Raw genomic sequence first — 25,358 nt, 5'->3', positions numbered from 1 at the left:
CTGTCCAGGACCCAGTCCGTCTGTCCAGGACACCCCGTGTCACAGCTCACACCACGTTGGGGACAGTGCCCAAGGAGGGCACTGCTCACTGCAGGGCTTGCTCTGTGCCAGGAGTCCAGTTATGCCCTCCCCACCCCCAGCTCTGTACAGGAGCCTGCAGAGGGGGAGGCAGAAGGTGCCAGGAAGGGCCCGGTGCTGTTAGGGCTGGTTCTGAGCAATGATGTCCTGGATGCAGGTGTACAGGAGCATGTACTGGTCCTGCAAGAGAGACAGGGGGGTCAGAGTCAGGTTGCTGACAGAGACCTCCAGGTCACAGATTAACTTTGCAGTTTGCTTTAAAACATCCTGATTAAGGCACAGTGTCTGATAGCAGAGCAGGATTTGCTCTCCCAAGTAGTCCATGATGGTCCTGTGTGACCCAGAAAGGAGTAAGTCAGCCTGTTATACCCATGGTTGTTTTCCCTTCTGTGGTGTTTGTACACAAAACAAGAGCAAAGAGCAACTCCAGTGATACTGCAGGGCATGGAGCTGGAGGGCTTGGGGTCTGACAGTGTCCTGGGGCCATGAGGGAAGACTTTTGGACCAGGAGTTTTCTCTGGTGTAGTCCCAGAGTACCTGAGTCAGATGCTGACAGCAGATCAGCGGAGATGCTTTCAAGCTCATAAAGGTACAGAAAAATCTCTGTGGGTTTAGCTCAGCTACAGTGTTTGTGTCTTTTTAATATCACCAAACTGATCCATCATGTCCAAATGTGGGCTCAGAGGTCACGGGTCCCCTGTGTGTTTGATATGAGGCTCTGCCCGAATGCCAGGCAGCCCCAAAATGACACCAGGCTACAAACCCAGGACTGAGGAGAGTAAATGGGGTTGTATTCAGGGCACAGAGCTAGAGGGCAAGGCCAGCCCGCACATGGTGTGGGGTGGAATCACATGGCAGTGGCCAGGGGGGATTAGGACTCGCAGAGGGGCCCCAGCAGCATTCCCAACAGCTCGTTAATGCTCTGGCTGAGCCGCAAGTCACGAGGAGCCTCCTCCCTGTGCTGGGGGTTCAGCCTCACCGAAGGGCTCAGAACACCACGGATCACACAATGGCTGAGGCTCCAGGTCACCAGAGCGTGTTTGCAATGAGTCAGGTCTGATTGTGAAATCAGCAGTGACAGCCCAGGGCTGACTTCAGCCCAGGCACACTCAGTGATGGCCACATGCAAGAGCACATCCCCAGGGACACACACCACACTGGAGCTGCTGGTGCTGAATAGCCATGACAGCTATCCACGAATATCCATCAAAGGTTCATCTTCCCCCTTGCTTCCCCCCCAAAAATCTGCTGCCTCCAGCACGACAGCAGCCGATGACCCCGCCAGACACAAAGCAGTGCTGGCAAGCCCCCACAGGGGTGGAGGAGGCTGCAGGGCAACCCTGCCCTGCTCTGAGGGAAAGCAGTTCCTCTGCATCCCCCCTTCAGCAGGGCAGCAGCGTTTGATGGGCACTTGCTGTGCCTTTATGGGAGAATTGTGTCCCTGCAGGGCCGGGCACCGCGCGAGCACAAAGCCGCTCTGCAGCGGGGGCAGCGCACGCCTTGCCCCCCTCTGGCTCCCACCACGCACATGGTTCACATTAATTAAGAATGTAATTAGCTTCTTGAAGGAGGCTCTGCAGCTGGGAAGCCTTGGAGAGAGCTTCCCCAGTTGTGGCAGTGCCCTGTGGGGAGTGTTTCCAGGGCTGTGCATCAGCTCATTCAGCAGCTGCAGCAACTGAAGCATGTCCAGAGGCATTGGTGCCACGAGTGCCCATCAGGGCTGGCACAAACAGCCCCATCAGACAGTGCCACAGCCCACAGGGCACCTGCTAATGTGGCACTGTGTCCTGCTGTCCCCCAGACAGGCAGCCCCAGCTGCAATACCTGGGTCTGGGGGATGCAGCAGGAAAGGCAGCGGCCAAGGGGATACCCAGCAGAGTCAGGGTCCCCAGGCTGACAGCCATGCCCAGGAGGCAAGGGTGAGCAGGCAGATTGTGACACCAGTGCTCCACCCTTCCTCGAGTACAATGGGAAGAGTGCCTTGATTTACTGTGAGCTCACATGAAATTTAAGTGATCTTAACTCAGAACTGAGGAGATGGAAAACTCTTGCCTGGGAAAGGTCAGTGCCCTCAGCCCTTGGTGGCCGGCAGAGCCACAGGGTGGGGAAGAAGCATGAAGTAAATCCCTGCTGAGGCTGGACAGGCTCCCAGGCAGCAGGGAGCACCCAGGAGTGGGCAGGATGCTGCCAGCTCCAGGCAGGTCAGCACAAACACTCTGCTCCAGCCTGCCCACCAGCCCTTCTTCCCACCTACCAGAGTTGGGGTCATGAGGCAGCAGCTTCTGGCCAGCTGGAGCGTCACACCAAAGATGTCCACAGTTCTCTCGGCTTTCATCTGGTACAACAGGCAATCCAGGGAGATCAGTGTCCCCATCTGGCTCATGTCACCACTGCAAGGGACAAGGGGGGTCACTGATGCCAGGCCAGGCTGAGCTGAACCCCTTTGGAAGAGGGCAGCAGTCCAAGGAGCCATGTGGGCACTGTGGGACTGTGAACTCTCTCTGTGTGCAAGTGAGGACACCAGGGCTGCTCCCAGGGTCCCTGCAGCTACCCAGGGATGGCCTGGGCACCTCAGCCTGGGAATGTCTGCTCCACCCATGGTTCCCCCAGCCCAGCCCTGTTTGCCCTGTCTTCTCCCAGCCCCTGGCAGAGTCCTGTGAGCTCCCAGGCTCAGAACTTCCACTGGCTCCCATGGAGCATTCCCATCCCCAGGGCATGCAGGGGAAGGCTTTTTGGTACCACACCAAGGAACTGTGCAGCCTGGTGGCTCCCAGTGTGGGAGGCTGCCCGTGGGTGCAGGGGTAACCAGGGGTACCTGCAGTGCAGCAGGAGAGGCCCCACTCTCCTCCAGTGGGGTGTGCACCGTCTGACAGCCAGCAGCAGCTCCACCAGGCTCTGCACATCAGGCTGCTTCTTGCTGCTCCACAGTGTGTACAGGAACCTCTGTACGTGCCTCTCCTTTGCTTTCTTCTCCTGTGAGACACAAAGAGCTGGATGTTGGGGAGGGATGGGTGAGTTTGGATGCAGAGGAGCCCCAGTTCTCTCATCCTGAGGCTCTCTGAGGCTTCCCTGAGCTTCCTGCCACCTTCTGCAAAGCTGTCCAGGCACCTCTGCTGGGGCACTGCCCACCACCCACACTGCAGGTGTGGCACCACAGCTCTGGCAACCTGCTCTCCTTCCCCACAGCACCCTGACTTGCTCCTGGAGAGGAACTGAGAACTGGGTGGGCCTTTTTAAAGGAGTCAGACAGCAAGAGGTGAGGGGAAGCCCCCAGGGCCTCTCCCACGCATCTCCTGTGTCCACTCAGTTCTGGATGTTGCAATCTAGACTCACTCCTGCATTTGTGGACTGCTAGCACTCTGCTCTTGCAGGCTGCAGAAGTCCCACAGACCCTTCAGCCCTTACAGATCCCTACAGACCTACCCCCACCCCGGGAGGTGGGAGCCAGGACAGCCCCATGGACACACACGTGTTTCAGTTTGAGCTGGGAGCATCTCCATCCCGAGACAAACTTCTCTGTGTCACATTGGATGGTCAGCATCTTCGTGCAGACAGAGTCTCCTTCCAGGGGCCAGCACACCTCACCTGGGACCTGTGTGCAACAAGAAATTTGGCTTTCTGTTGATGGTCATTGTCTGTCACATCAGTCATGGTCTTCAGGGTGTGGCCAAGAGCACTCCCAGCATCTCCCCCTGTCAGTTCATCCCTCACCTAAAACCTGAGGGAGTTCCAGGAACACCAGCAGGTTCAGCAGCTCATCCAGGAACCCAGAGCAGCCTGTCAGCTCTGCTCAGAGCTCTGAGATGGAATCTGCTCAGCCAGTGTCCACACCTTGGCTGGGCAGAGCAGGAGCTGCTGCCCTTGGTCTCACACAGCTTGAAGGGCACCAGCTGAGTCCAGGCATGGGGGACACACAGAACTGACAAGCTCCCATGACAAGCTGTGGGAGCACCTGGACACAGGAAAGGTCCAGCTTTAGCTAAGCTGAATCTGCACTCAGGAGGCAGTGAAGTTTCAAGAGCTCTGCTAGTTCCAACTCCACTGAACAGATTCCCACTCTGCCATGGCACAGTGGCAATGGTGCCTTACCTCCCCCTTCTCCTGCCATGGGAGAAGGGTCAGGATTGTGTGAACATCCTGTTCCCACACCAGGGTCCAGAAGTCCTCCATGGTCAGCTTGTCAGGGCCGTGGACAGCCAGGTAATCTCTGCTGGAGCTGCAGTCCTGGGTGGGGAATGAGAATTTACTCTCCTGCTGGAGAGGGTGCTCTGTTGGCCCAGGTGGCTGCAGGAATGGTCAGGAAGAGAAGAGAGCTCAGCAGGTCAGGAGGCAAGGAGAGAAGAGAAACCATCAAGGGAGGCAAATGAAGGCAGCCCAAACTGGGCAGGCAAGGGAAGTCAGAAACCTGAGATTTTGAGCTTTCCGTGCTGCCTGGGACTGACCCCCTGGAGAACACTGCTTTTGACCTGAAGCCTTGGAGAAGGCTTCTAAATTTGAGTGATAAAGTTAAAATCACGGGTGTGTAGTTAAATAAAAGTGTGTGCTTTTACATGGTAAAAGATTTTAAATTTGAAGTTTTTATAATATAGTAATAAGTATAAAACGAGATAAAAAAATTTAAGTGGTATCTCTTTTGGTGTTCATCTTCTTTCTTCTTCTTCATAAGTTAGTCAGTCAATGTCACACTGAAGGTCATAAAAATCTAATTATTAAGCTGAAAAATAATGTAAGTGTTAATTCTCTGTTAAACTGTTTAATTTTAAAAAATCTTCCTCCATTTTCCTCGCTTCTAGCAAGTAGCTAGAAGTGCTACTGAACACTTGGTACTTTTTACTAAAATTTAATAAACAACCAAGCCCAAACACAAAAAAATCCATTTCCTTCATGTATTTATTAATCCTAACTCTAAGTAAAAGCAAAAAAACTAAACCAAACCACTAATTAAGTAGTACAAACTCCCACTGCTGTCACAGGGAGTGATGCCCTCAGTCCCTGCAGTCCCCACTTTCCACGCAGCAGCACAGTGGCAGGGACCAGCAAAGCAGTGCAGGGTGCAGGAGCACAGCCAGGATGGGGGAGCAGGCACAGGGTGGGCAGTGCAGCTGGGGGTGAGACTCACCGGGACACGCCACACCTGCAGCAGTCCTGAGAAAGGGCCCTGCTCCAGCAGGGAGAACTTCACCCTGGAGCGATCATCTGCAAAGGAAGTGGGAGCTGGAGAGATTCAAGGCATCTTGAGCTCAAACAGGTCTTCCAGACTGATTGCCACACAAATCCAATCCTTCCTTCACCATTGCTTGGGAAAGGCACTCCCTTCTGCAGTGCTCATCTCCAGCCTGTAGAAGTTGGCTCCCAAAAGACATCCCAAGCTCCTGTAGGGCAGGTCACTCAGTATCTGATCAACAGAGATCTGCCTCTCTCCAAGGATGGAGATCCCATGGGTGCTCTGGGCCTCTGTTCCAGTACTTGACCACCTTCATGGAAATTCACTACTCCTCCTACTGAGTTGGATTACCCTCCCAAATCATCCCCCTTGTCTCTTGTCCCTCCATGGCACACCTCTGAGAAGACTCCATGTCTTCCTTGTGCCTTCCCACAGGGAGCTGAAAACAGCAGTAAGATCTCCCCTTTGCTCCAGGCTGAGCAAACCCACCTGTCCCAGTCCCAAACACCGTGTGCTCCACCCCAAACACTTCAGTAACCCTCTGGGGGAGTCACCAAAGTCTCAAAATATTTTCTTATGCTGTGGAGTACTAGCCCTGGTCCAGCCTGGCTCCACACAGGAGGAAAAGGAACAGGAAGGAAGAGGATGCAAGGTGTCACAGCACTCACATGGCAGAATGCTGGAGGAGGGCCGTGTCTGCTGGCTGCCTGAAGATGGTGATGCAGAGCTGGCTTCTTCTTTGACAACCTCCAGGAGGGCCTGCCAGGGTGAGAGAGAGTGAAGGAGGCAGTGAGCAGGAAGGGCCAGGAGCAGGAGGAACCAGTCTCCTGAGGACACCTGGACTCAGAAGAGGGGGGGTCATGGCAGCACATGCAGAAGCCTGAGCAGCAGTGCCACGGGAGCAGCTCTGAAATGGGCTGCCAGGGCTGTGCCATGCTGTCAGGAGAGGGCTGCTGCTGGCCAGGCAGGGACCTGGGAAGGCAGGTCTGCACTGCTGACCAGTGCAGAATGCATGAGGAAGCTGTGTGCCTGGGCATGCAACGCCGTGGAGAGGGGACACTGCCAGAACACCCAGGGAACTGGGGCATGGGACCCCCTCAGGAGGCACTTACAGGGTGTCCTCCAGCCCCAGCAGGTTCAATCACTCCCCAGGTCCCCTCAGCACACACAGCCATGGCAGCACCCCCTGCACCTGCCCAGAACAGCTCTCACCTCATACTCCCTCAGGAAGCCCATGTGTGACTTGGCTGCCTTCTGAGCATAGTGCTGGGCAAAGCTCTTCAGTGGGATGGGGCAGGACCTGGGGAGAGAGCAAGGCTGAGCTCATTCAGCAGCACCCAGGCTGTGTCTGCAGCAGGTGGACAGGGCTGTGAGCAGACCTTCACTCCTCAAATGCCATGGGTGTCCCAAGCTCCCAGCCCAGCTCTGGCCTGTGACAACCTGCTCTCCCCTAGACAGAGGCAGGTCTCAGGGGTGACACAACCCAGGACTCATTCCCAAGAGGCAGCAAGGACAAGGACGTCCTGTTCTGCATGAGGGAGGAGACAATCTGGCCACAAAGACAAGTGCATGACTTCCAGATGTAGCCCCAAGACAATGAGACCCAGCTGGACCCTGCTCCATCCTCTTGGCCTCCTTTAGGAGGGACATCCCAAGGTCACCCAGCTGCCAGGAGCCTCTCCAGTTTGTACATATCTCTGGGGCATGCCTGTGGACTAGGAAGGCAGAGGCTGAGGGAATGCCTTCCCCAGCACAGCTCTGCAGATCTCTGGTTGGTGCACCCAGGACACTTTGTTCAGTGCTGGGCTCTCCATGCTGCAGGGAACAACCTGCCTGGGGCTGACCCCACTCCCAGCACCAGCTGGGATGGCTGGCTGGGCTTCCCTGGTCTTCTGTCCTGGAGCCAAGGCTGGCTGGGAGGAGAGAGTAGCAAAGCACAGCAAGGCCTTACCTCTCTGTCCCTGATAAATCCAGGAGAGGTTCCTCCAAGATCTTGTCCAGAATGCAGCTGTGCAGGAATATGTACTGGGACTGGAAGGCAAAGGCAGACAGCATGAGAGGGTTGGTATGGTCTCCCTCCTGAAGGGCAATTCTGACACCCTGTCCCAGCCCCAAGGACTGGAGACAGACTGTGGAGCATCACAGACCAACAACACAGTGTGAGCTAAAGCTGCCTGCAAAGGGCCTCCTGTTCCTCAGTGCTCCAGGGTGTTTCTAGGCCTCCTGGAAGTCTCTGGAACTCTGGATGTTGCTGTTGTGGGTCTAGCAGGGCATAAAGCAGCTGAAGACCCCCCCAGCAATTTCCACTCCAGCTGAGCTGCTGCTTTGAGCAGCAGGATGACACAGTGACATCAGTGACACAGGCTGAGGACCAGCCTGGGGGTGCTGGGGCTGGCTGGCCAGCTCATCCAACTGCCAGCCCTGTGAACCTCAATGCAATGAAGTGAGGGGCCAGGGGAAAGAGGGAGCAGAGATCTCACCAGCGTCTGAATCATCAGGTACCGGTTCATCCGCAGGGAGTAAACCACACCGAAAACATCCACCGCCTTCTCCTGCTTCATCTGCTGCAGCAGCCGGTCCAGGGCGATGAAGGTGCCGGTGCGGCCCACGCCAGCACTGAGAGCACACACACACAGGGTTAAAGGGTTAAAGACAGCACAAGGCTTGACACCACAGCCCATGGGCTCCCTCCTAATACTGCACATCCTCCCAAAGGTTCCCTGGGCATCGCCCAAGCACACCCAGGCATTTTTCTTTATCAAAACTGAGAATTTAACAAGTTGATTTATTTTATGGTATTTGCATCACTTTAGGCTTCATTGATCTCAGCTTCTATGACTAAGCAAGACTCTTGAAGAGCTGCTGGATGGAAGTTCTAATGATTGGTTTGATGTGGAGATCGATCAACCATCCTGGGAAACTGAGTTTTGCACCAGACCTTGTATTAGGTAAGAGGAATGAATTTCTAGAGAACATTTGATATTTGCATGTTTGAAGGTGGGGTGAACTGTAAGAGGAAGAGGATTAAACATGGCAGATGTTATTAATATTTCATCAAACAATATCATTTACTTGTGCTTGTAACAATAACGCCCTAAGGTTCCACATCCTTTCAGGGGCTTACAGAATGCTAAGCAGGGTATGGGGCTGAGGAGCCATTCAGGCTGCCCTGGGTGGGGGCTGACCATCTCCCCCTGGGGCTGGGGGTAGGCTGCCAGCAGACCTGTACCCCTCAACACGTGAGCAGGAGGCTCCACAGAGCAGCTCTGTTTCCTGGGCACTACTTTCCCTCCCAGTTTGTGCAGAGTAGGACCCTCATCCCCTGCTCTCTCCGGGGGCAGAGCCTCACCTGCAGTGCACGAGGGTCGGCCCTGCCTCCTTGGTGCTCTGGATGTGCTCCTGGACCAGCTCCCTGAAGGCCATGATGGAAGTGGTGGACTCGGGGATGCCGTGGTCAGGCCAGGCCGTGTAGTGCAGGTGGGACACGAAGCGCTCTGCCCGCAGACCCTCCTGCACGGGGGGGTAATGGGTGTGCAGCCCCCAGAGGCAGCTCACACCCCACAGCCCTGGGGACTTGAGGACACCTGGCTCAGCTGCAGGGAACAGCCAGCATCAGGTCTGCGTGGGAAGATAGGTTGAAAGGACAGTACAGAAGGCAATCTCTCCTGATAAATTATAGCTGTACTGATTACTGAGGAGTGGAAGCATCTGTGCCTGCCCAATGAGTTTGGGTGTTATAAAAGAATGGGCTAGCTGGCCCCCAGCTGCAGTTTGAGCTGGAGTTTGAGACTGGGAGTTGGGGATAGAGTCTGCTGACTGTGCTGTGAGGAGGAAGGGACATGTGGTTATGGGGACAGACAAGGTAGGAAGATGTTGTGTGAGTGAAGGCAGGGTAAGATGGCCAGGAAAGGGACAGGTTGGGGTTTTAGCCAGTTATGCAGAGGTGAGAGAAGGAGTCAGAGCTGTATGGAGCTGCCTGTAAGAAAAGGAATTGAAGCTGCCTATGAGGGAAGGAGTCAGAGCTGTTGGAAAGAAGTACACTGAAAGAAGGCATGAAAAGCTTCTAATAAAGGACTGGTGGTGATGCCAGACATAACTGCAATGGGTCTGCACTTCCTGGTGGCTTCTGCTCCTCCATCTTCTCCCACAGCCCCCTGCCACATGGAGATGGGAGGGAGGACATCTGCCTTTGACTGCCAGGGAACATGCCCTGGAAAGTGCAGGGACATGGAAATGAGGGAGCAAGGGTGGAGAGCAGTGTGACACGTGCTGGACACCCCCATGTCACCCATCTGAAGGGGCAGACTGCTCCTCAGGGCTTGGATCTTCTCTGAACCCCACAAATGGCAGGGAAAGGTGCCACCACCACTGAGGAGAAATGCCACTGCCTACTCCAAGGCCCTGACAGGTCCCCCCACATCCCCTGGCATCTGAACTCACGTGCCACAGCTTGAACTCTCGGATGGTCCATTCCTCAGAGCTGCTCTGCGTCAGCAGGTGGATCTGCACCTGCCCATAGGACACTGGGGCAGATTCTGACGGCCAGTAATGATCACAGAGGACCTAGAGCAGGACAGGGTCCCAGTGAGGCCAGTTAGGGATCAGGTGATCTTGTGGCTCCCAGGGAGCAGCCAGAGAGCAGCAGCTGTGAGGGGAGCCAGGACAGGACTTGGGGAGCAGGTTCCCCACTGGGAGCTTTGCACAGCTCTCCCTCACACCATCTCCATTTGGATCTCAGCCTCCTCCAGAAAAAAAGGACCTGTGTGGGTCTCATCATCCCTGGAGACTGGAGGAACAGTGAGGTGGCTCACCCAGGCACGGCAATTTCAGATTCTGCAGAAATATCTGGGGGTGATGGGCTCCTGCCCCACACTAAGGCTGAGCTGCACAGATCAGCCTCTCTTCCCCCAAACTGTCTGTCAGGGGAGCTGTGCAGCCTGTGCTCATCCTGGAGCACAGTGCACATCCTGTGCACATCCTGAGCCCTGGGCTCAGCTCACACCACCAGGGCTGGGCTGGGGCTGGCACCGACCTACCCGCCCGTTCTCCATGCACACTGTCAGCATGATGATATTGCAGACGTTCTGCTCCCACACCAGCCTCCAGAAGTCCTCTATGGTTTTCTTTAGGGGTCCCTGGGTGGCAATGAACTCTTGCTGGGATGTGTAGCCCTGAGTAAGAGGCAGACAAGAGCATGATGAGTTAGCAGGTTGCCAAGGCAGCTGGGTCCTGCCCTGGGACCAGTCAGTGCCTGGTCTGCTTTTGTGGTAGAAGGAGAAATTCCTGCTGCCCTCAGCCCCCATGGGCACAGTTCCCAGGTAGCTGATCTCAGAAGCAGCTGATTTCACAGGAAGCATGAGCTGCTCAGCATGCACTTTCTACATATTTGGAATAAAGTGACCCACACCATTTCCCTCCAAGCAGTTCCTCATTCAGTGTAACCAGAGAAAAACAGTTCTGGATCATCCCTGTGCTTCCCCTTCACTGCAGAGGGCAGGGTGAGCATGCAAGGTCTCAGGGTATTCCTTTGCCCTTGGACACACACATGCCCTGCAGATCCACACAACAGCACATGCATGCAGTGTGCCCTGCCTGTTACCTGGGAACACCTCCCAGATGGAGGATGAAGGCACAGCTCCAGGCTTGTTCAAATGCAGCTGCACAGACCAGAAGGAAAAAGAGCAGGCAGAGAGAAAGGCAGTAAGCTGGGAGGTGATGGAACAGGATAGACAGTCCACAAGAAGAAAGCAGAGAGACTTGCCAGTCTTCCCACACTCACAGCTCTGCATCCCAGCATTTGACACTCACAGGCTTCAGCAACACCTGCTAAAGGGCAACCACACATCTCCACCTTCCCCCCAGCTTCTTGCTGGCCTGTGCCAGCTGTGCCCTCACCAGCATCTCATGCCCACCAGCCCTCACAGGAGGGGACACTCTGCCTCAGCCCAGGCAGGGTTTCTGTGATGTGCCCTGCCCTGTATCTCGGTGGGGAAGGCAAGTGGGCACTCACAGGCATGAAGTTGGCATTGATGTAGTCTGAGTGTGGATCCTCCCCCAGCTGGCTCAGCTTGACTCGAGAGTGATCATCTGAAAAAGAGCACGCACAGGTGAGCCCCAAGGCAGCCCTTCACCTGCACATGGCACCTGGGTAAGCCAGGGGGAGAAGCCTCAGCAGCTCCAGCAGAGGCTCTGTGCTCTGCCAGGCACCTTCTCCAGGAAGAGGGCAGCACTGCCTGCCAGCTGGGCTAGCAGGGGACTGCAGAACAGAACTGGGGCCATGAGGCCCATCAGTGAAGCTCATGGACCCCCTCTGGTCTCCATCCTGAGCTGGGCTCACCCAGCAGCCCAGTGGAGAAGGTGGGAAGGGTGGTGGCTCAGCCCTGGCTCAACCATTAAGCCTTGAGTCTCCAGCAGGAAAATGGAAACTGAGGTCCATTTCAGGAGTCCTCCTGCTCCAGGAAAGGAGCCAGGCACTGACCCTGGCAGCAATGCAAGGTGGACCTGTCCTTAAACACTGCCCTCTGAGCTCCCACCCTGGATGCTGGGGTAGAAGGGAGGAGACAGCACTTACAGGGCAGCACATGGGGATATCTGTTCTTGGAGACATTTGCTGGGAGCTCAGCCTCCACCTTCGACTGCTCCTTCCCAACTTCTTTCAGCTCCTGTAGGACAGGGGAAAAGATAAGCACAAACATTCCTCTGGAGCCTCCTGGTCAGCTCAGCTCCCTGTTTGTGGCCAGTGGCTCTGTCTGGAGGGTAAAGAGGATTACCCTCACACAGAGAACTGCTCCACTCCTCCCTCACTGTGCACTCTGAGCCATGCTGGCTTTTCTCACTGCCTTTTCCAACAGCACTATTCATAGTTAAAAGAAAAGCCCAAGGACAAGTACTGGGAGAAAAATCTACTACAAAGCTCAGAGGATTTTCTGCTGAGCAAACAGAAATTTCTTGTGCTGGATCTGCTTCTGCCATCATCACTCAACAAGCCAGGAAAAGGTAAGCTGAGGAAATTGCTGATGGGAATTTGAAGATGCTGCAGCAGAACAGTCCAGAGGCTGCAGATGTTGGCAGTGGGACCCAGGGAAGGCAGCCTGAGGTGAAGCTCACAGGTCTGAGAGTGCTCCTCGACCTTCCCTCTGGCTGCAGGCTCTCTGTTAACACTGTCAGGGTGGTTCTCACTGCCACCCCTCTCACCTTCCCCTCCACTCAGGCCTGGGGCACTCTGCTCTCTGCTAGTTCACCTCATGCCACAAGTGCTTTGAGCAGTACTTGAACAAAACAGGTTTTGAGCAAAGGAACTGCTTATCACTTGGTCTATCCAATCTTTGGCCTCCAAGGCTGCTTCTCAGGGTGGCTGGATTGCTAGAGATGGGTGACCATCCCCAGGGAGGAGCACTCCATACTGGACACCCAACAGCAGGAGCCACCAAGTGGAGAAACCAAGTGTCATCTCTAGCAGGGGTCTTACCTCAAACTCCTGGAAAAAAGCATGGTTAGCACTTGCTGTCTTCATCTCATAGTACTGCTTGAAGTTCTGCAGGGGGACGGGCCGGTGCACGTTTCTGCAGGAAACGAAGTCCAGAGGAAAACTTGCCTTAGGTACTGGGAGGCCTGGCCAGCCAGCCAGGGGCCACTGAGACAGCCCAGCCATGAGACCTGCGGTACCTGGAGGCACACAGGGATGGTTCAGAGCCCACCTCACTGCCCAGTTTAAGTCCTGGGAGGGATTTCAGGGTCATGAGAATATTCTCCTGCTGCAGAAACTCACAGAGGAGGTGTAGGCAAAGCATTGACTTAGAATGGAGCTGGGCAACTAATAGTGAACTTGGGAAAGACTGATTTATAAAATAACTGAGGAGAGGAGACACTTGGATTTTTCCTGAGTTAAACCATGAAAAAGGAAGTAGGTAAAGGAAAGTAGGAGCTGCAGTGGGGCCATACAGAGGACAAATTCCAGCACTCACCTCAAGCTGTAGGTCACCATTTCCTGGGGCAGGCTGCTCTTCTTGGTTCTAAAATCAAAGCACAGGAGCTGTTACTTTTGCCTGCAGTGCAGAGACAGATGCCATGAGGTATTGTGCACCACTAGCAGGCACACTGCCTTGCACACCTGTAGGGTTTTGTGACTTAACTGCACATCTCTTAACTGCTCCTCTCTCCCCTCTGCCTTTGGCTCCTGAGCTTGCCAGGCACAATTCCACTAGCCCACGTGTTAGTTGGTCTAAGTCTCTTTTTATACCCTCTCCCTGCTCTCCTCCAGACTTGGCACTGAAGGTTGGGTAAATCAGCTGGCACTCAAAAGGTAAGACATGGCTCATGCTCACCTCTTTGCTTTGAGCTGTTTCCAGTAAACCAAAGCAAAAACAGCTGCAAGTGTCAGAAGAAATCCCACAATGATTCCAGCAATTATTGGCATTGAGAGTGGAGCTGTGTCTGCACTGGATCCAGCAGCTGCAATTAAAAGGAGAGAGTACAGAGAGAAGAATTAATAAAAAAGTTTTTTTATTATGATGGTGGTGAGGCAGTTGCCCAGAGAAGCTGTGGCTGTTCCTGGAGCCCTGGAAGTGTCCAAGGCCAGGTTTGGGGCTTGGAGCAGCCTGGGATAGTGGAAGTGCAGGGAGTGGAACTGTATGAGCTTTAAGGTCCCTTCTAACCCAAACCATTTTATAATTCTATGATATATGGGTGCATTTCTTATATTTCTTATATTTACTATAGCCTATGAGCTCCCTCTGGCTGTTCATTACCTCTAACCTACACAGCCAGGTAGGGAAGATGCTATTCTCCTGCTTACCTGAGAACATGGTGAATGTCACAGCAGGGGCTACTGGGTCATATTTGGTGAAGGCAGCAATGCTGAACCTAAAGGCAAAGCAGAGCCCTGTGTCAGGGACAGCCTGAGCTGAGCACAGCACCCAGAACCCAGCAATCAACAGGCAGGACCCAGGGGAACAGGACCAGGGCTTGGAAAAAGCTGGTTTTCTGTTATGGATTCAGGATATGTGTGGAAATGGTCTTTCCTCCCTTTTCTGCCTCTTGGACTAGTTGCACTTGGGAAAGCATGACAAATTGTTCAGAAAGCACAAATGGAAAGCAGCTGTCCTCCAAAGGGTTATCTGCAGAGAAAGGTAGTGTCTGGTCTCTTATAGGACACAAAGAACTAAAAACACATAGCTCATGTCAGCTGGTTAACAGAGTGAGCCCTGTTTGACACAGAAGCTTTTCAGCTGCAAGGGCTGAGGCCTGACCCAGACCCTTCCTTGCACACACACACACAAGTGGCATCCTCTTCCCTGTGGAGATCTGCCCCTCATCCCCCTCCTGGCAGCAGGCACACCAAGCTCACAGCTCTCTGCAGAGCTCATTTCCTTCTGAGCAGGTGACTTGGAAGGGCCCCTTCTTGTGCCCTAAATGCAAGCCAAAGCTTTTAAAGGTAGCACTGGATTTAGCAGCCAAGTTTGTTGACTGTGTAGGTCCCCTCTGGCAGCTGCCAGGGCACAGACCTTTGAAAAGTGAGCCTGCAGATGCCATGGCATGAAAGATGAGGGCTTGTCGATAAATAACTCACTGAAAGACAGGAAACAAGAACAGAAATTCTGAGTGGGAATGAGCTGTCAGCTTTTCACCACCCTAATAATAATTAACTCAGCAGCACATTCTACTGCAGATACTTAGGTTGGATATTTAGGCTGAGTGTTCCATGTACTGAGGATATTTAGGCTGAATAGTCAAGATATTTAGGTCAGATATTTAGGATATTTAGGTCAAGTGCTGTTTGTACTGAGAATATTTAGGTTGTTCAGAGCAGCCAAACTGAAAGAAAGCTGTGGTGTGAAAGCACCTTCCAGTCCTGAATAATTGGCCAGCTCAGTACATGTTATTGAATCATGGCAGGTGCACTAATGACAGGGCCTGATGTCTTTGAACAAGCTGCTCCCATGTGGGGAAAGCTCGAAGTGGGTGGGGCAGTACAGAGCCTTGGCTCATCAGTGCCTGGGTGTGGAGGCTGTCCTGGTGTGGTTTTGCTGCTGTTGAAGCCCCCTCGAGACTGCTGTCAGACCTTGGTCTGAGACCTGTGCCCTGCTGTTCTCTCTGCATTCCACCCCTCTCTATCCCTCCAGAGCTGAGGGATGAACCAGCAAATCCTGCCCTGCCACACCTGAGGGTGAGTGTGAGCAATTCAGAACAGACAGATTTGATAGGTGATGTCTCCAAGCTTCTGAAACCTTCTGAGATCCCCATGGCAGCCCAGGAACCTGGGATGGACATGAGATGGACACGGGTGGGAGTTCACTGTCAGCCATCCTCCTGCCAGGCAGGATAACACAGCACACCAGAATTGCTCTCTGCTCTTCATGACCTCACTCTGGAATTTCCAAGGCAATGGCTCTCTGGAAACTCCCTTTTTTCCCTCGTGGAAAAAACAGCCATTTCCCACCCCCTGGGTGTTATCACCAGTCTGGGCCAGTGCTGCCCTAACCAGCAGCTTAAGAGCCTCTGTTTGGCACAGATGTGAATATAGAACAACTCAGTAAGAATCCATTAAGTTTTCCATGTCTGCACAAAACTCATGGGCAGATGTAATTCTCCCTTTATTCCCAGTGGAAAGGGAAGCTCTCTCATACACACACTCTCCCATGGACTTTCACTCTCTTTTCCTAATGTTCTCAATGGTTCTATCACCATCAACCATCCTTGCTGCAAGTTTCTTTAAAATGAAATGGGATAACCCTCCAGACTCTGGGGGATCAGAGAAATGCCTGTGGATATGATCCCCATTTGCTGAAACTGTGAGCTGCTAAATTAATAGGACTGACTAAAGATACCATTGCTTCCTAGCAGTGGAAAACCAGTTTTTCCATCAGCAGTTTTTAAGGTACCCTTAAGAAAATATGTCCTTCCATGTTCCTGGATTCTATTTACTGTCAAGTAAGACTGAAGTTACGACTATTGGGATCCATGTGTGTGTCTCATGGGGAACTTGGACCTTAGCCTGAGTGTTTGCTATCCCCAGCCTCTGGGCCCCTCACTGAGTAGGCACCACTTGAACTGTTTCCAAATCGGTTTCATTTTTGCACCGTCTGCACATGGTTCTGAGTCACACACGAAGGTCCTACAAATAACAGCATCTGCTTTAGTTCCTGTCCTGGGGCTGGACATCTGCTCAGCTCCTGAGAAAACACACACAGCCCTTGGCAGCCTCAGCTTTCCCTCTCCCTGCCCACTACGCTGCCTAACATTCCCTGCGTGCCAGCCCCTGCCTTCCTCAAATGCTGCTTGGTGGAGAACCCTTGGAGTTCTGCTGGGGATTTGGGGTGTGAGGGTGAGGTGACATCCAGGGAGCTGGTAGCACTCTTGCAAGGCCACATACAGTCCTTTTTCTCCTCCAGCCCCTTCCCCTGAGGAGGGACACCAACATCTCTCACCTATATTGTTCGTTGGCTTTCAGCTTCCCGTTGCACGTGGCCCTGGACTGGCCACACTCCTCTGTTCCCACTGGCACCCGCCAGGTTTCTGGGGAGCTCCTCTGGTGGAAGGGGTTGGGTATGAGCACTGCCAGGTAGGAGTCCTGTGTCCCATAGTAGTGGTCGTACCACGTGCTGGACATGATCTCCTGGGTGGGCCTCAGCACTGCAGGGGAACGTGCAAGGTGACAGTGAGAGACCCAAAGTGACATCCAGGCACCCTGCTGCCCTCCAGGGAGCCACTGCAGCTTGGCACATGCAGGGACACTTACGTGACTCGTTAGTGGTGGCAATGACACCGTAGTACTCGATCTGGCCGTTCTCCTCACTGAACAGCTCGGGTGAAATGATAACTGTGGAACTGGCCTCCACGGGGAACACGTCTGCACGCAGGGGCGGGGGCAGGGCTGCAGGAGGAACAGCAAGCACAGCCTCTCAGCATGGCCCTGCTCCCAGACCCCCTTTGCTCAGCCTGCCCAGCAGCACCTCCAGAGCCCTGACCCACTGCAGGGCAGTGCAGCCACGTGGGGCTCACAGGCACCCGAGTCCCCAGCTCTAACCAGCACCACTGGGGGTTTTCTCTGGGCTCTGTGGCAGGGCTGTGGGGAAGAAGGGGACTCACGCTCCACTGCTGTGCTGCAGAGCACAGTCACAGCCTGGCTCCTCAGTGTGTTCATGCCCACAGTGCTCACAACGATTTGGTAGGAAGAGTTTGGCTCCAGCCCCTCCAGACTGGCCTCGCTTGAAGGGATGCTCATAGTATGCCTGGAGGTGGGGGGTCCTTCAGAAAGTCTCTCTGTCACCACCTCATAAGCCTCCACATCTCCAGGAGAGCTTGTCCAGTTCAAGTAAAGGCTCCTTGACTCCGGTAGGCACTGCACATCCTTCACTGGATTTGGTTCTGCAAAGGAGATAGAGCAGATCAGAGAAATCCCAACCTCTCACTGGATCAGAGAAATCCCAACCTCTGCCCTGTCAGCATCTGCTCCCAAGGCCAGTGAGATGGGCAGAGCTGGACACTTGCAACCTCTGTGGTGGGGCTAGCTTAGGGAGCCAATGGCTACCAGAGGGCCACCTTGCTGAGTTTCCCTATCTCCCACCACAAGACTTCCCACACCTCTGTTGACACTCAAGGGTTGATCCAGACTTGAGGCCACCCAGGTGTTTGTCCCTGTTCCAGCCTGCCCCACTCCCTCCCCATGGCAGCATGTACCCACCCATGGGCACTGCCAAGGGCTTGGTGCTGCTCCAGTAGGGCCCAGCCACGCAGCTCAAGGACACAGAGTAGTTCCTGCCCGGGATCAGCCCCTGCAGGAGGTGCTGGACTTGTCCTCTGCCCAGGGAGTGCCGCCGGGGCAGTGAGCTGTTCCGGGGGTCACGCAGCCACAGCTGGCAGTCGTCCTGCTGGCCAGAGACACTGCCCCAGGAGATCAGCATCGTGTTGTTCCCTTCAGCCACCGCCGAGAGATTCTGGGGAACTGAGGGGGCTACAACAAAAACCACACCAGGAAGAGTTACTGGTATGCACGTGCTCTCTTCTATTCTACAGAGACACAAGTAGGAGATGGGTGAGACGAGGAGACTCCACATCGTCAGTGATAACATTCCTGCAGTTGCTGTTTGCCAGAAATGACCTTTAAATGGCAGCTGAAGGACATACAGAGTGAGGAGTGTGAGGAGATGCATTCTTCTTCCTGCTAATTAGCAAGTTTCGTTAGAGACCTGCCCGAAGGGCTCTGCACATGACTCCCTGCACCCTGCCAGGGGATGGCTGAGCGTGGGAGCAGGCACCATTGGATTCCCCAAGCAAAGTGCAGGGACTGTGGGGACAACTGCATGAAAAGGCTTATTGTGCTTATCTGCATTTCCACATTCCATAAAAAGAAAAAAAAAACCATCCTCCCCTCATACCCCATGCCAGCAATTCTCTGAGTGCCTGGAAAAAAGGCAGTAGGAATGGTGGGATGTCCCCCCAGGCTGTGGGTGTCATCTACCAGAGCAGCACTACTGCCATGGGATCCTGTGCTCTTGTTCAGCCACCCGTGGAGGAGCCAGACTTCAACCAGTGGGGCTGGAGGCTGCCTCCTGAAACAGCACTTGTGGCTGCCAGGCCCTCCCACACGCAGCAGGACTGCCCTGCCTGACTCTCCCATCCTCCAGGGCTTGCCCAGCCCATGATCCATTGTTGCACTGGTACATCCCATCCCATCCCATCCCATCCCATCCCATCCCATCCCATCCCATCCCATCCCATCCCATCCCTGGAAATGCTCAGGGTTAGACAGGGCTCTGACCAACCTGATCTAGTTGAAGATGTCCCTGCCAGTAGCAGGGGAGTTGGACTAGATGATCTTTAAAAGGTCCCTTCCAACCTGAACCATTCTCTGGCCCTACAGCTTCCACACAGCACTGCTGGCTGAGTCTCTGCCCCTTCCCACCGCAGGTGCTGAGCCCACCCAGATGGGAAGGCTGAGCCTTGATCAAGGTGCAGAATTTCCAGCTCTGACACTTACTTGTCCAGTCACTGATGTTCCCTGCGGAGGCTGCATAGGGCCCTGCCACGGACACCACTTCCAGCAGGTATTTGTGTCCTGGAGCCAGGCCAGAAAAGGTGAATTTACTGGTGCCTTTCCCAACAGAGACATTGGCTGCCACAATGCCTGACCCTGAGTGATACAGGAGGAGCCTGTAGCTGTCTTGTCCTTGGGGTTCAGCTCTCCAGGATGCACTCAGTCTGTTGGGGAACCCCTGGTTCGTCATGTACACGTTACGGGGGGCCAAGGGGTCTGCCGAGACAGGACAGGAGACACATCAGCCCAGGACCCAAGGACACTGCCTGGGTCTCTTGGCAGTGCCATCAGAAGGGATGCCCCACACTGGACAATGCACTTAGCCCCAACTGTGTGGCTCCACCCACCAGCCCAGAGGCAGCTCAAAGCTTCTGCAAACTTCTCTGTGCTTGTCCATGCAGGGACAGCCCTGTCCCACATGGAGAGAGACATCTGGGGTGGGGTGAGGAGGGAACACAAAGCCAGCTAGAGGCCAGGGGAAGGTGAGCACCCACTGCTCCCTCCTCCGTGGCTCTGGAGCTCCAGCTGCCCTCACCCAAGCTGGTGGAGCTGATGATGAGAGTGGGCAGAGCCCTGCTCAGAGTCATGGCAGGGTCTGCTATGAAGGTCAGTAGGGCCATGTTCTTGGCCATGAGCTTTTGTGACTGCCCAGCAAGGCACACATCTCCTCACAAGAGGTACTCACATGTCCAGTTGCTGACATTCGCTGCAGGTGCCCTGAAGGACCCAGCCACAGATGCCACCTCCAGCAGGTATTTGCTTCCTGGGGCCAGTCCCATGAAGGTGAAGTTGTGGGTGTCTCTCCCAAGCGAGGCTGTCGCTGCCACAGTGCCCAGTTGTGCATGGTACAGGGTCAGTGTGTATCCATCTCTGCCCCCAGCCGCGGGCTCCCAGGCCACGCTCAGCCTGTCAGGGTGTCCTGTGCTCAGCAAACGCACAGAGCCTGGGGGCAGTGGGCCTGGGGAACCAGCACAGCTCATGTTAGGGACAGGACACAGAGCAGAAGGAAACAGACACTTGATGGTCATCGTGCAGCAGGACAGGTGCTCCCTGAGGGAGGATCCCCTCTGGCAAATGCCTCCTCATCCTCACTTTTCTCTTTCCCACTCACATCTCATCTCACCTTTAATGATGCTCACCCTTACTGGTCTCTCACTGCCAAGTCCTCCTCATCCAGGTCATTCCCACAGCCCAGTGGGAACACCTTCAGCCCTGCCATGAGCAGAGGTGTGCTCCCACACCCAGCTGCCGTGCAGGTGCCCAGACAGCACTGGCACAGCCTCTGTTCTCTGACCAGCCTCAGAATCTTTCTGGGTGGGGTGAAGTGCTGGATTAGCCCATCTCCAGAGCAAAGACCTGTTCTCCTGGGAGGACTGTGGAGTGGCTTCCTGTACTACACTCATTAATTTTGTGACCTTTACGCCAAGGTGGTTTCTACCTGTGGGAAGAGACTCGGTGAGTCTCCTATACACAGGTACAGTACAGATGCCCTGTACACTTCTGTGCTCCTGTACACAGGGAGATGGGTCACCAAAGGCAGGGAATGTCCCAGCACAGGCAGGGAATGTCTCACCACAGGCAGGGAATGTCCCAGCACCCACAGGGAATGTCCCAGCACCTGCAGGGAATGCCTCAGCACAGGCACATCTGGGCAGCCCTGTTTCATCAGCACGTCCTTGTGCAAGCCAATGGCTGAACATGCCAGTGCCATGCAGCCAGCAGTGTGCCCCTGCACTAACTGCTGTGTGTCACACCTGTACAGAGGTGTGTGCACATCTCCAAAGCCACCAGGTGCCGCATGAACCTCACAACTCTCCTCAGGACAGCCCAGTGGTGTGACGTTTCCCACCCCTCTGCAGAGGACACTTCAGGTACTCACATGTCCAGCCACTGATTTTGGGTGCTGCTGCCTGGTACTGTCCAGCTGTGGCAGTGGCTTCCAGGGAATACTCGTGTCCTGGGGCCAGTCCCATGAAGGTGAAGTTGTGGGTGTCTCTCCCAAGCGAGGCTGTTGCTGCCACAGTGCCCAGCTGTGCATGGTACAGGGTCAGTGTGTATCCATCTCTGCCCCCAGCCGCGGGCTCCCAGGCCATGCTCAGCCTGTCGGGGTGTCCTGTGCTCAGCAAACGCACAGAGCCTGGGGGCAGTGGGCCTGGGAAGGAAACACAAGTCACTGCCAGGAGCCACATCTGGGCTCAGCACAAGGACATGCTCCACATCTGTGCCAAGCCTGTGCTGCAGGAGCTGGGTCAGCAGCAGGGTCCCACAGCCTGGCCGTGACTCTGCTGCCTTCCTGGCTGCTGTCTGAGACTGGGAATTGCTATGGATGGCTACCAGAATTAGGCACAGACCCCTCATGCTGCATCCAGCAGAGAATAAGCACTGGGAACTAGCATGGGTGGCAGAGGTAAGCAGGATAGCCGCACCAGTATGGTCCCTGACTGAACTGGGAAGGGGAGATCTGGTGAAGAACACCGGGCTGCAAGGAGAGCATCACACTCACGTGTGCAGTGGGTGAAGTTGGAGGTGCTGGCGTGGAAGGGCCCAGCTGTGGCACTCACTGCCACGCTGTAGTGGGTGCCAGGGCTCAGGCTCCTCAGGATGTGACTCCTGGAATCAGCACCCAGCCCTGTCTGCCCGATGGGAGCTCCGGATGCTGCATCACAGACGTCCACCACAAAGCCTTCTGCCCCTCCAGCCACCACTGCCCAGGACACCACCAGCACTGAGGCTGAGGGGCTGCCCAGGGTGAGGTTGACAGGGGCCAAGGGATCTGGAAAGCAACAGGGAGACAGTTAGCTCTCCTGGTCAGTGCTGAGAGCTGGCTGCTGTGCTTAGGGTTCCTCCAGGTGGGAAGGCTGGACCAGAGACCCTCTGGAGAGAAGCCTGGGCACAAAGGGCACATGACTTCGAGTGTGTCATGCCTGGGGTCTGCAGCTGGGGAGGCAGGGGAGATAACCAGAGCCCCTGGAGTGGATAGGGGGATTAGCTCTGTGTCAAAGGATGGAGTGAGGGCAGTGAGCAGAAAGGTGGGATCATCACATAGAAGCTGTGGGCACAGCTTAGGATGGGGAAGGTGGTGGTGAGGCTCTGGAAGGCTCAGGTGGAGGCTCACAGTGGGGCACTGTGCCCAGCCTAACCAATCAGACTCACATGTCCACTGGGTGATGTTGATGGAAGAGGCTTCTAACGAGCCCTTCACAGCAGTGACCTGCACAGCAAACTTGCTGCCTGCTTCCAGGTGAGTCCAGGTGGTGGTCAGGGCATCTGGACTCAAGGTCTGGACCTGAATCCTGCTCTGGGTGCTGAGGCTGTACAGAGTAACACGGTAGTGATCCCTCCTGCCAGGGGGCTTGCTCCAGGATGTGTAAAGCTCTGAGGAGCTGCCTGGGTTGGTAAGGCTCAGGTTTGTTGGCACAGCAGGAACTGTGAGAAAAAAGACACATGAGTCAGAGAGGAAAAGATCCACTTCTGAACATGCAGGCATCTTCATACAAGGAGGCTGTGAGAGGCAGGATGTGACCACAGGCCAGCTTCACCAAGAACTAGGACAGGGTGCACTCCTCCTTCCCTCCCCTCATTGCTGTCCCCAGGTGCCACACTGATCCTTTACCCAGGCATGTCACAGATGCTGACCTGTGCAGCCAGTGACGTTCTCAGGCAGGGAGCGGTAGGGTCCAGCCACTGCCCACATCCTGACAAGGTAGCATGTTCCTGGTTCCAGCTGTGCTACAGTGACATTGGTGCTGTCCTTCCCTGCTTCCAGATTCCTTGGTGGTGCAGACGAGCCCTCCTCAAGCACACTGAGCAGGTATCCATCCCTGTGCCCAGGAGCACTGTCCCAGCGCACAGCCAGAGCCCGGGCCACGCTGATGGGGCTGGCAGACAGGGAGCGAGGAGGCAGTGGGACTGTGGGAGAGAAATAACATCACTGGGGACAAACCTGAGCTGCTCAGAGCTCACTCTAGTGTGGGAGGACTGTGGGCATCCACACAGGGTCTGAGGCTGGTGGGACAGGGGAGCTGTGCTCTACCAGTGTAGCCAATGGCAGTCTGGGAGGAGATGCGATGAGGCCCAGCCTGGGAAATGATCTCCACGCGGTACCGGGACCCTGGCACCAGCCCCTGCAGGTCCAGCTGGGTGACTCCACGGGGGACAGACACATTCCTGATGATGGACAGGGACTCAGCCACTGAGAGCTGTACCAGGTGATCTCTGCCACCTCCGGACTCCACCCAGCTCACATGCAGCTCCTGGGGTTTCTGGCCAGGCTGCACACTCACGTTAGCCAGGGACAGTGGATCTGGAGGAAAGCAGAGCATAAAGACCCATGAGGTGGTGGAGGAGCCACCTGGAGAAGCCAGGGCACAGCCTGCACCTCTGCACAGGGCTAAAGAGAAGTGGGGGCACCTGACCAATGGATCTCCTGTTCTCCTGAGGGCCATGCAAGCTGCCTGTGCATGTCCCCAGGGTGCTGCTGGCTCAGCTCCCAGTGGGCTCTCTGCTCCACAGACAGGGAGCAGCAAGCCCATACAGGTCTCTGTGCTTCCTCTATCACATCCCTCTCTCACCAGTCCCTGGCTGGCCTTGAGATCACCAGTGATCTAGGCAGAAGGTTCAACTTGACTGGGGAAAATCTAAGCTGGGGAAAAGGGTCTTTTGGGACCCAGCACACAGCTCCTAACCTATGACATACTGCTATCTTCCAGGACAGGGAGCATGTAGATCTCACCAGAGCCCTCCCTCCACCCAGACAAGTTTGTGTCACTGCTAGTCCTGCAGGCAGTGCCAGGATGTCCCATCCCTGCAAAAGACTGGGAATACTTCTGACTCACATGTCCACTCAGTGGCAAAGTGTGACGAGGATCTGTACGGGCCAGCAAGGACAGTCACCTTCAGGAAGTACTGAGTGCCAGGGGACAGCCCCAGGAATGTGAAGTTGTGGGTGTTTGGCCCCACTGTGGTGTTCCTCTGTGCTGCATGGCTCTTGCTGTAGAGCTGGAGGTGGAACTGGTCCACATCTCCAGCAGCCTTGTCCCAGAAGGCCGAGAGCCCCATGGGGCGCCGAGTGTTGGTCAGCGTCACGCCGGCTGGAGCCAGGGGGTCTGAGAGAGGAGAGACACCCAGGCAGTGAGAGGAGGCAGGGTGTGGGGTGGGGGCTGCACACACTTGTCCTGGGCACCCTCCACTGTCAGTGCCTGCTGGGGTTAGGTCAGGAGTCAGCACACCAAACCCAGAGCAGCCAGAGCTCCTGCTCCACAGCAGACATGGGAGCAGGTCCCCTCCTTCCCTGGGTGACATTTGGAAATGTTTTCTGTTCAGTGATGGGTTCCTCCTGCACTGCACACCCTTTTACTTCCTACATGGCTGAATGTGGCTCCATTCTACCTGTCTATGCACCCCTGTCTCTGATTCCCCACCTCCCCACACAGGGCCCACTGTCACACTCTGAGGGTTCTGCTCCCGTGGGCAGGTGGTGGCTGTGACCTGCAGTAGGGCAGGGTGGGACTGTCACACTCACATGTCCAGTCGCTGGCTGATCGCACAGGGGATCTGTAAGGCCCAGCCATAGCAGCCATCTCCAGCGTGTACTGTCGCCCAGGGACCAGGTTCTCCAAGGTGACATTCGTCCAGTCACTCCCCACAGTCACATTCCTGACCTGCTCCTGAGACTTGGTTTCTCGGAGGATCCCAGTGTAGCCAGTACTGCCAGAGGAAATTGCTCTCCAGGAGGCTTGCAGAGAGGTGCTGTGGCCCCCATTGCTGAGGGTCAGCTGCTCTGGGGGCAAAGGGTCTAGAAAAGGAAAGGTCTAGAATCACCTGGCAGAAGTGCTACTCCAAGGGGTCCCTTCCCTGGGAAAACCTGCATCCAGCTGCCTTGACCTCTGTCAGGCCTGCTGCCACCCACACACCAGTCCAGCAGGGACTGGGCCAGCACAGCTCAAACTGGCACAGAGAAAATATTGTTCTGGTGCTGGAGGAGGTGGTGGGTGGTGGAGGGGGTGGCTCAAGGCAGTGGCAGCTGGGCTCAGCTGCCCCTTGTGCCTGGGAAACAGTCGGACACATCCAGCAGCACCTCTG

The 25,358-nt window shown here is 55.2% G+C and overlaps 1 protein-coding gene across 3 annotated transcripts in view; it reads right to left on the bottom strand.

The window, feature by feature from the left end:
• The window catches only part of LOC117007197 (receptor-type tyrosine-protein phosphatase V-like), a 35,618-nt gene continuing 10,260 nt past the window's right edge, over nt 1-25,358 (bottom strand). The window contains exons 8-39 of one of the 3 annotated variants that reach the window (XM_033080174.1): nt 24,799-25,071; nt 24,113-24,382; nt 23,311-23,580; nt 22,914-23,186; nt 22,431-22,703; nt 21,781-22,050; nt 21,157-21,429; nt 19,963-20,235; nt 19,221-19,493; nt 17,925-18,194; nt 17,330-17,608; nt 16,980-17,114; nt 16,669-16,873; nt 14,037-14,104; nt 13,567-13,693; nt 13,207-13,254; nt 12,711-12,804; nt 11,814-11,904; nt 11,253-11,329; nt 10,279-10,413; nt 9,683-9,805; nt 8,592-8,752; nt 7,723-7,858; nt 7,194-7,273; nt 6,455-6,542; nt 5,911-6,001; nt 5,198-5,274; nt 4,168-4,302; nt 3,548-3,670; nt 2,894-3,051; nt 2,333-2,468; nt 1-258 (exon numbers count right to left, since the gene is read on the bottom strand). In XM_033080174.1, coding sequence (XP_032936065.1) covers nt 199-258; nt 2,333-2,468; nt 2,894-3,051; nt 3,548-3,670; nt 4,168-4,302; nt 5,198-5,274; nt 5,911-6,001; nt 6,455-6,542; nt 7,194-7,273; nt 7,723-7,858; nt 8,592-8,752; nt 9,683-9,805; nt 10,279-10,413; nt 11,253-11,329; nt 11,814-11,904; nt 12,711-12,804; nt 13,207-13,254; nt 13,567-13,693; nt 14,037-14,104; nt 16,669-16,873; nt 16,980-17,114; nt 17,330-17,608; nt 17,925-18,194; nt 19,221-19,493; nt 19,963-20,235; nt 21,157-21,429; nt 21,781-22,050; nt 22,431-22,703; nt 22,914-23,186; nt 23,311-23,580; nt 24,113-24,382; nt 24,799-25,071 — 5,345 coding nt within the window. In that variant the 3' untranslated portion in view covers nt 1-198. Of the gene's footprint in view, nt 259-2,332; nt 2,469-2,893; nt 3,052-3,547; nt 3,671-4,167; nt 4,303-4,859; nt 5,275-5,910; nt 6,002-6,454; nt 6,543-7,193; nt 7,274-7,722; nt 7,859-8,591; nt 8,753-9,682; nt 9,806-10,278; nt 10,414-10,841; nt 10,900-11,252; nt 11,330-11,813; nt 11,905-12,710; nt 12,805-13,206; nt 13,255-13,566; nt 13,694-14,036; nt 14,105-16,668; nt 16,874-16,979; nt 17,115-17,329; nt 17,609-17,924; nt 18,195-19,220; nt 19,494-19,962; nt 20,236-21,156; nt 21,430-21,780; nt 22,051-22,430; nt 22,704-22,913; nt 23,187-23,310; nt 23,581-24,112; nt 24,383-24,798; nt 25,072-25,358 lie in introns of those variants that run through there. The other 2 variants (XM_033080172.2, XM_033080173.2) reach the window with 2 other exon arrangements.

This window comes from Catharus ustulatus, chromosome 25 (genome assembly GCF_009819885.2).
Source record: "Catharus ustulatus isolate bCatUst1 chromosome 25, bCatUst1.pri.v2, whole genome shotgun sequence".
NCBI classification, from domain to species: Eukaryota; Metazoa; Chordata; class Aves; order Passeriformes; family Turdidae; genus Catharus; species Catharus ustulatus.
This window is presented reverse-complemented; position numbering and strand designations above follow the sequence as displayed.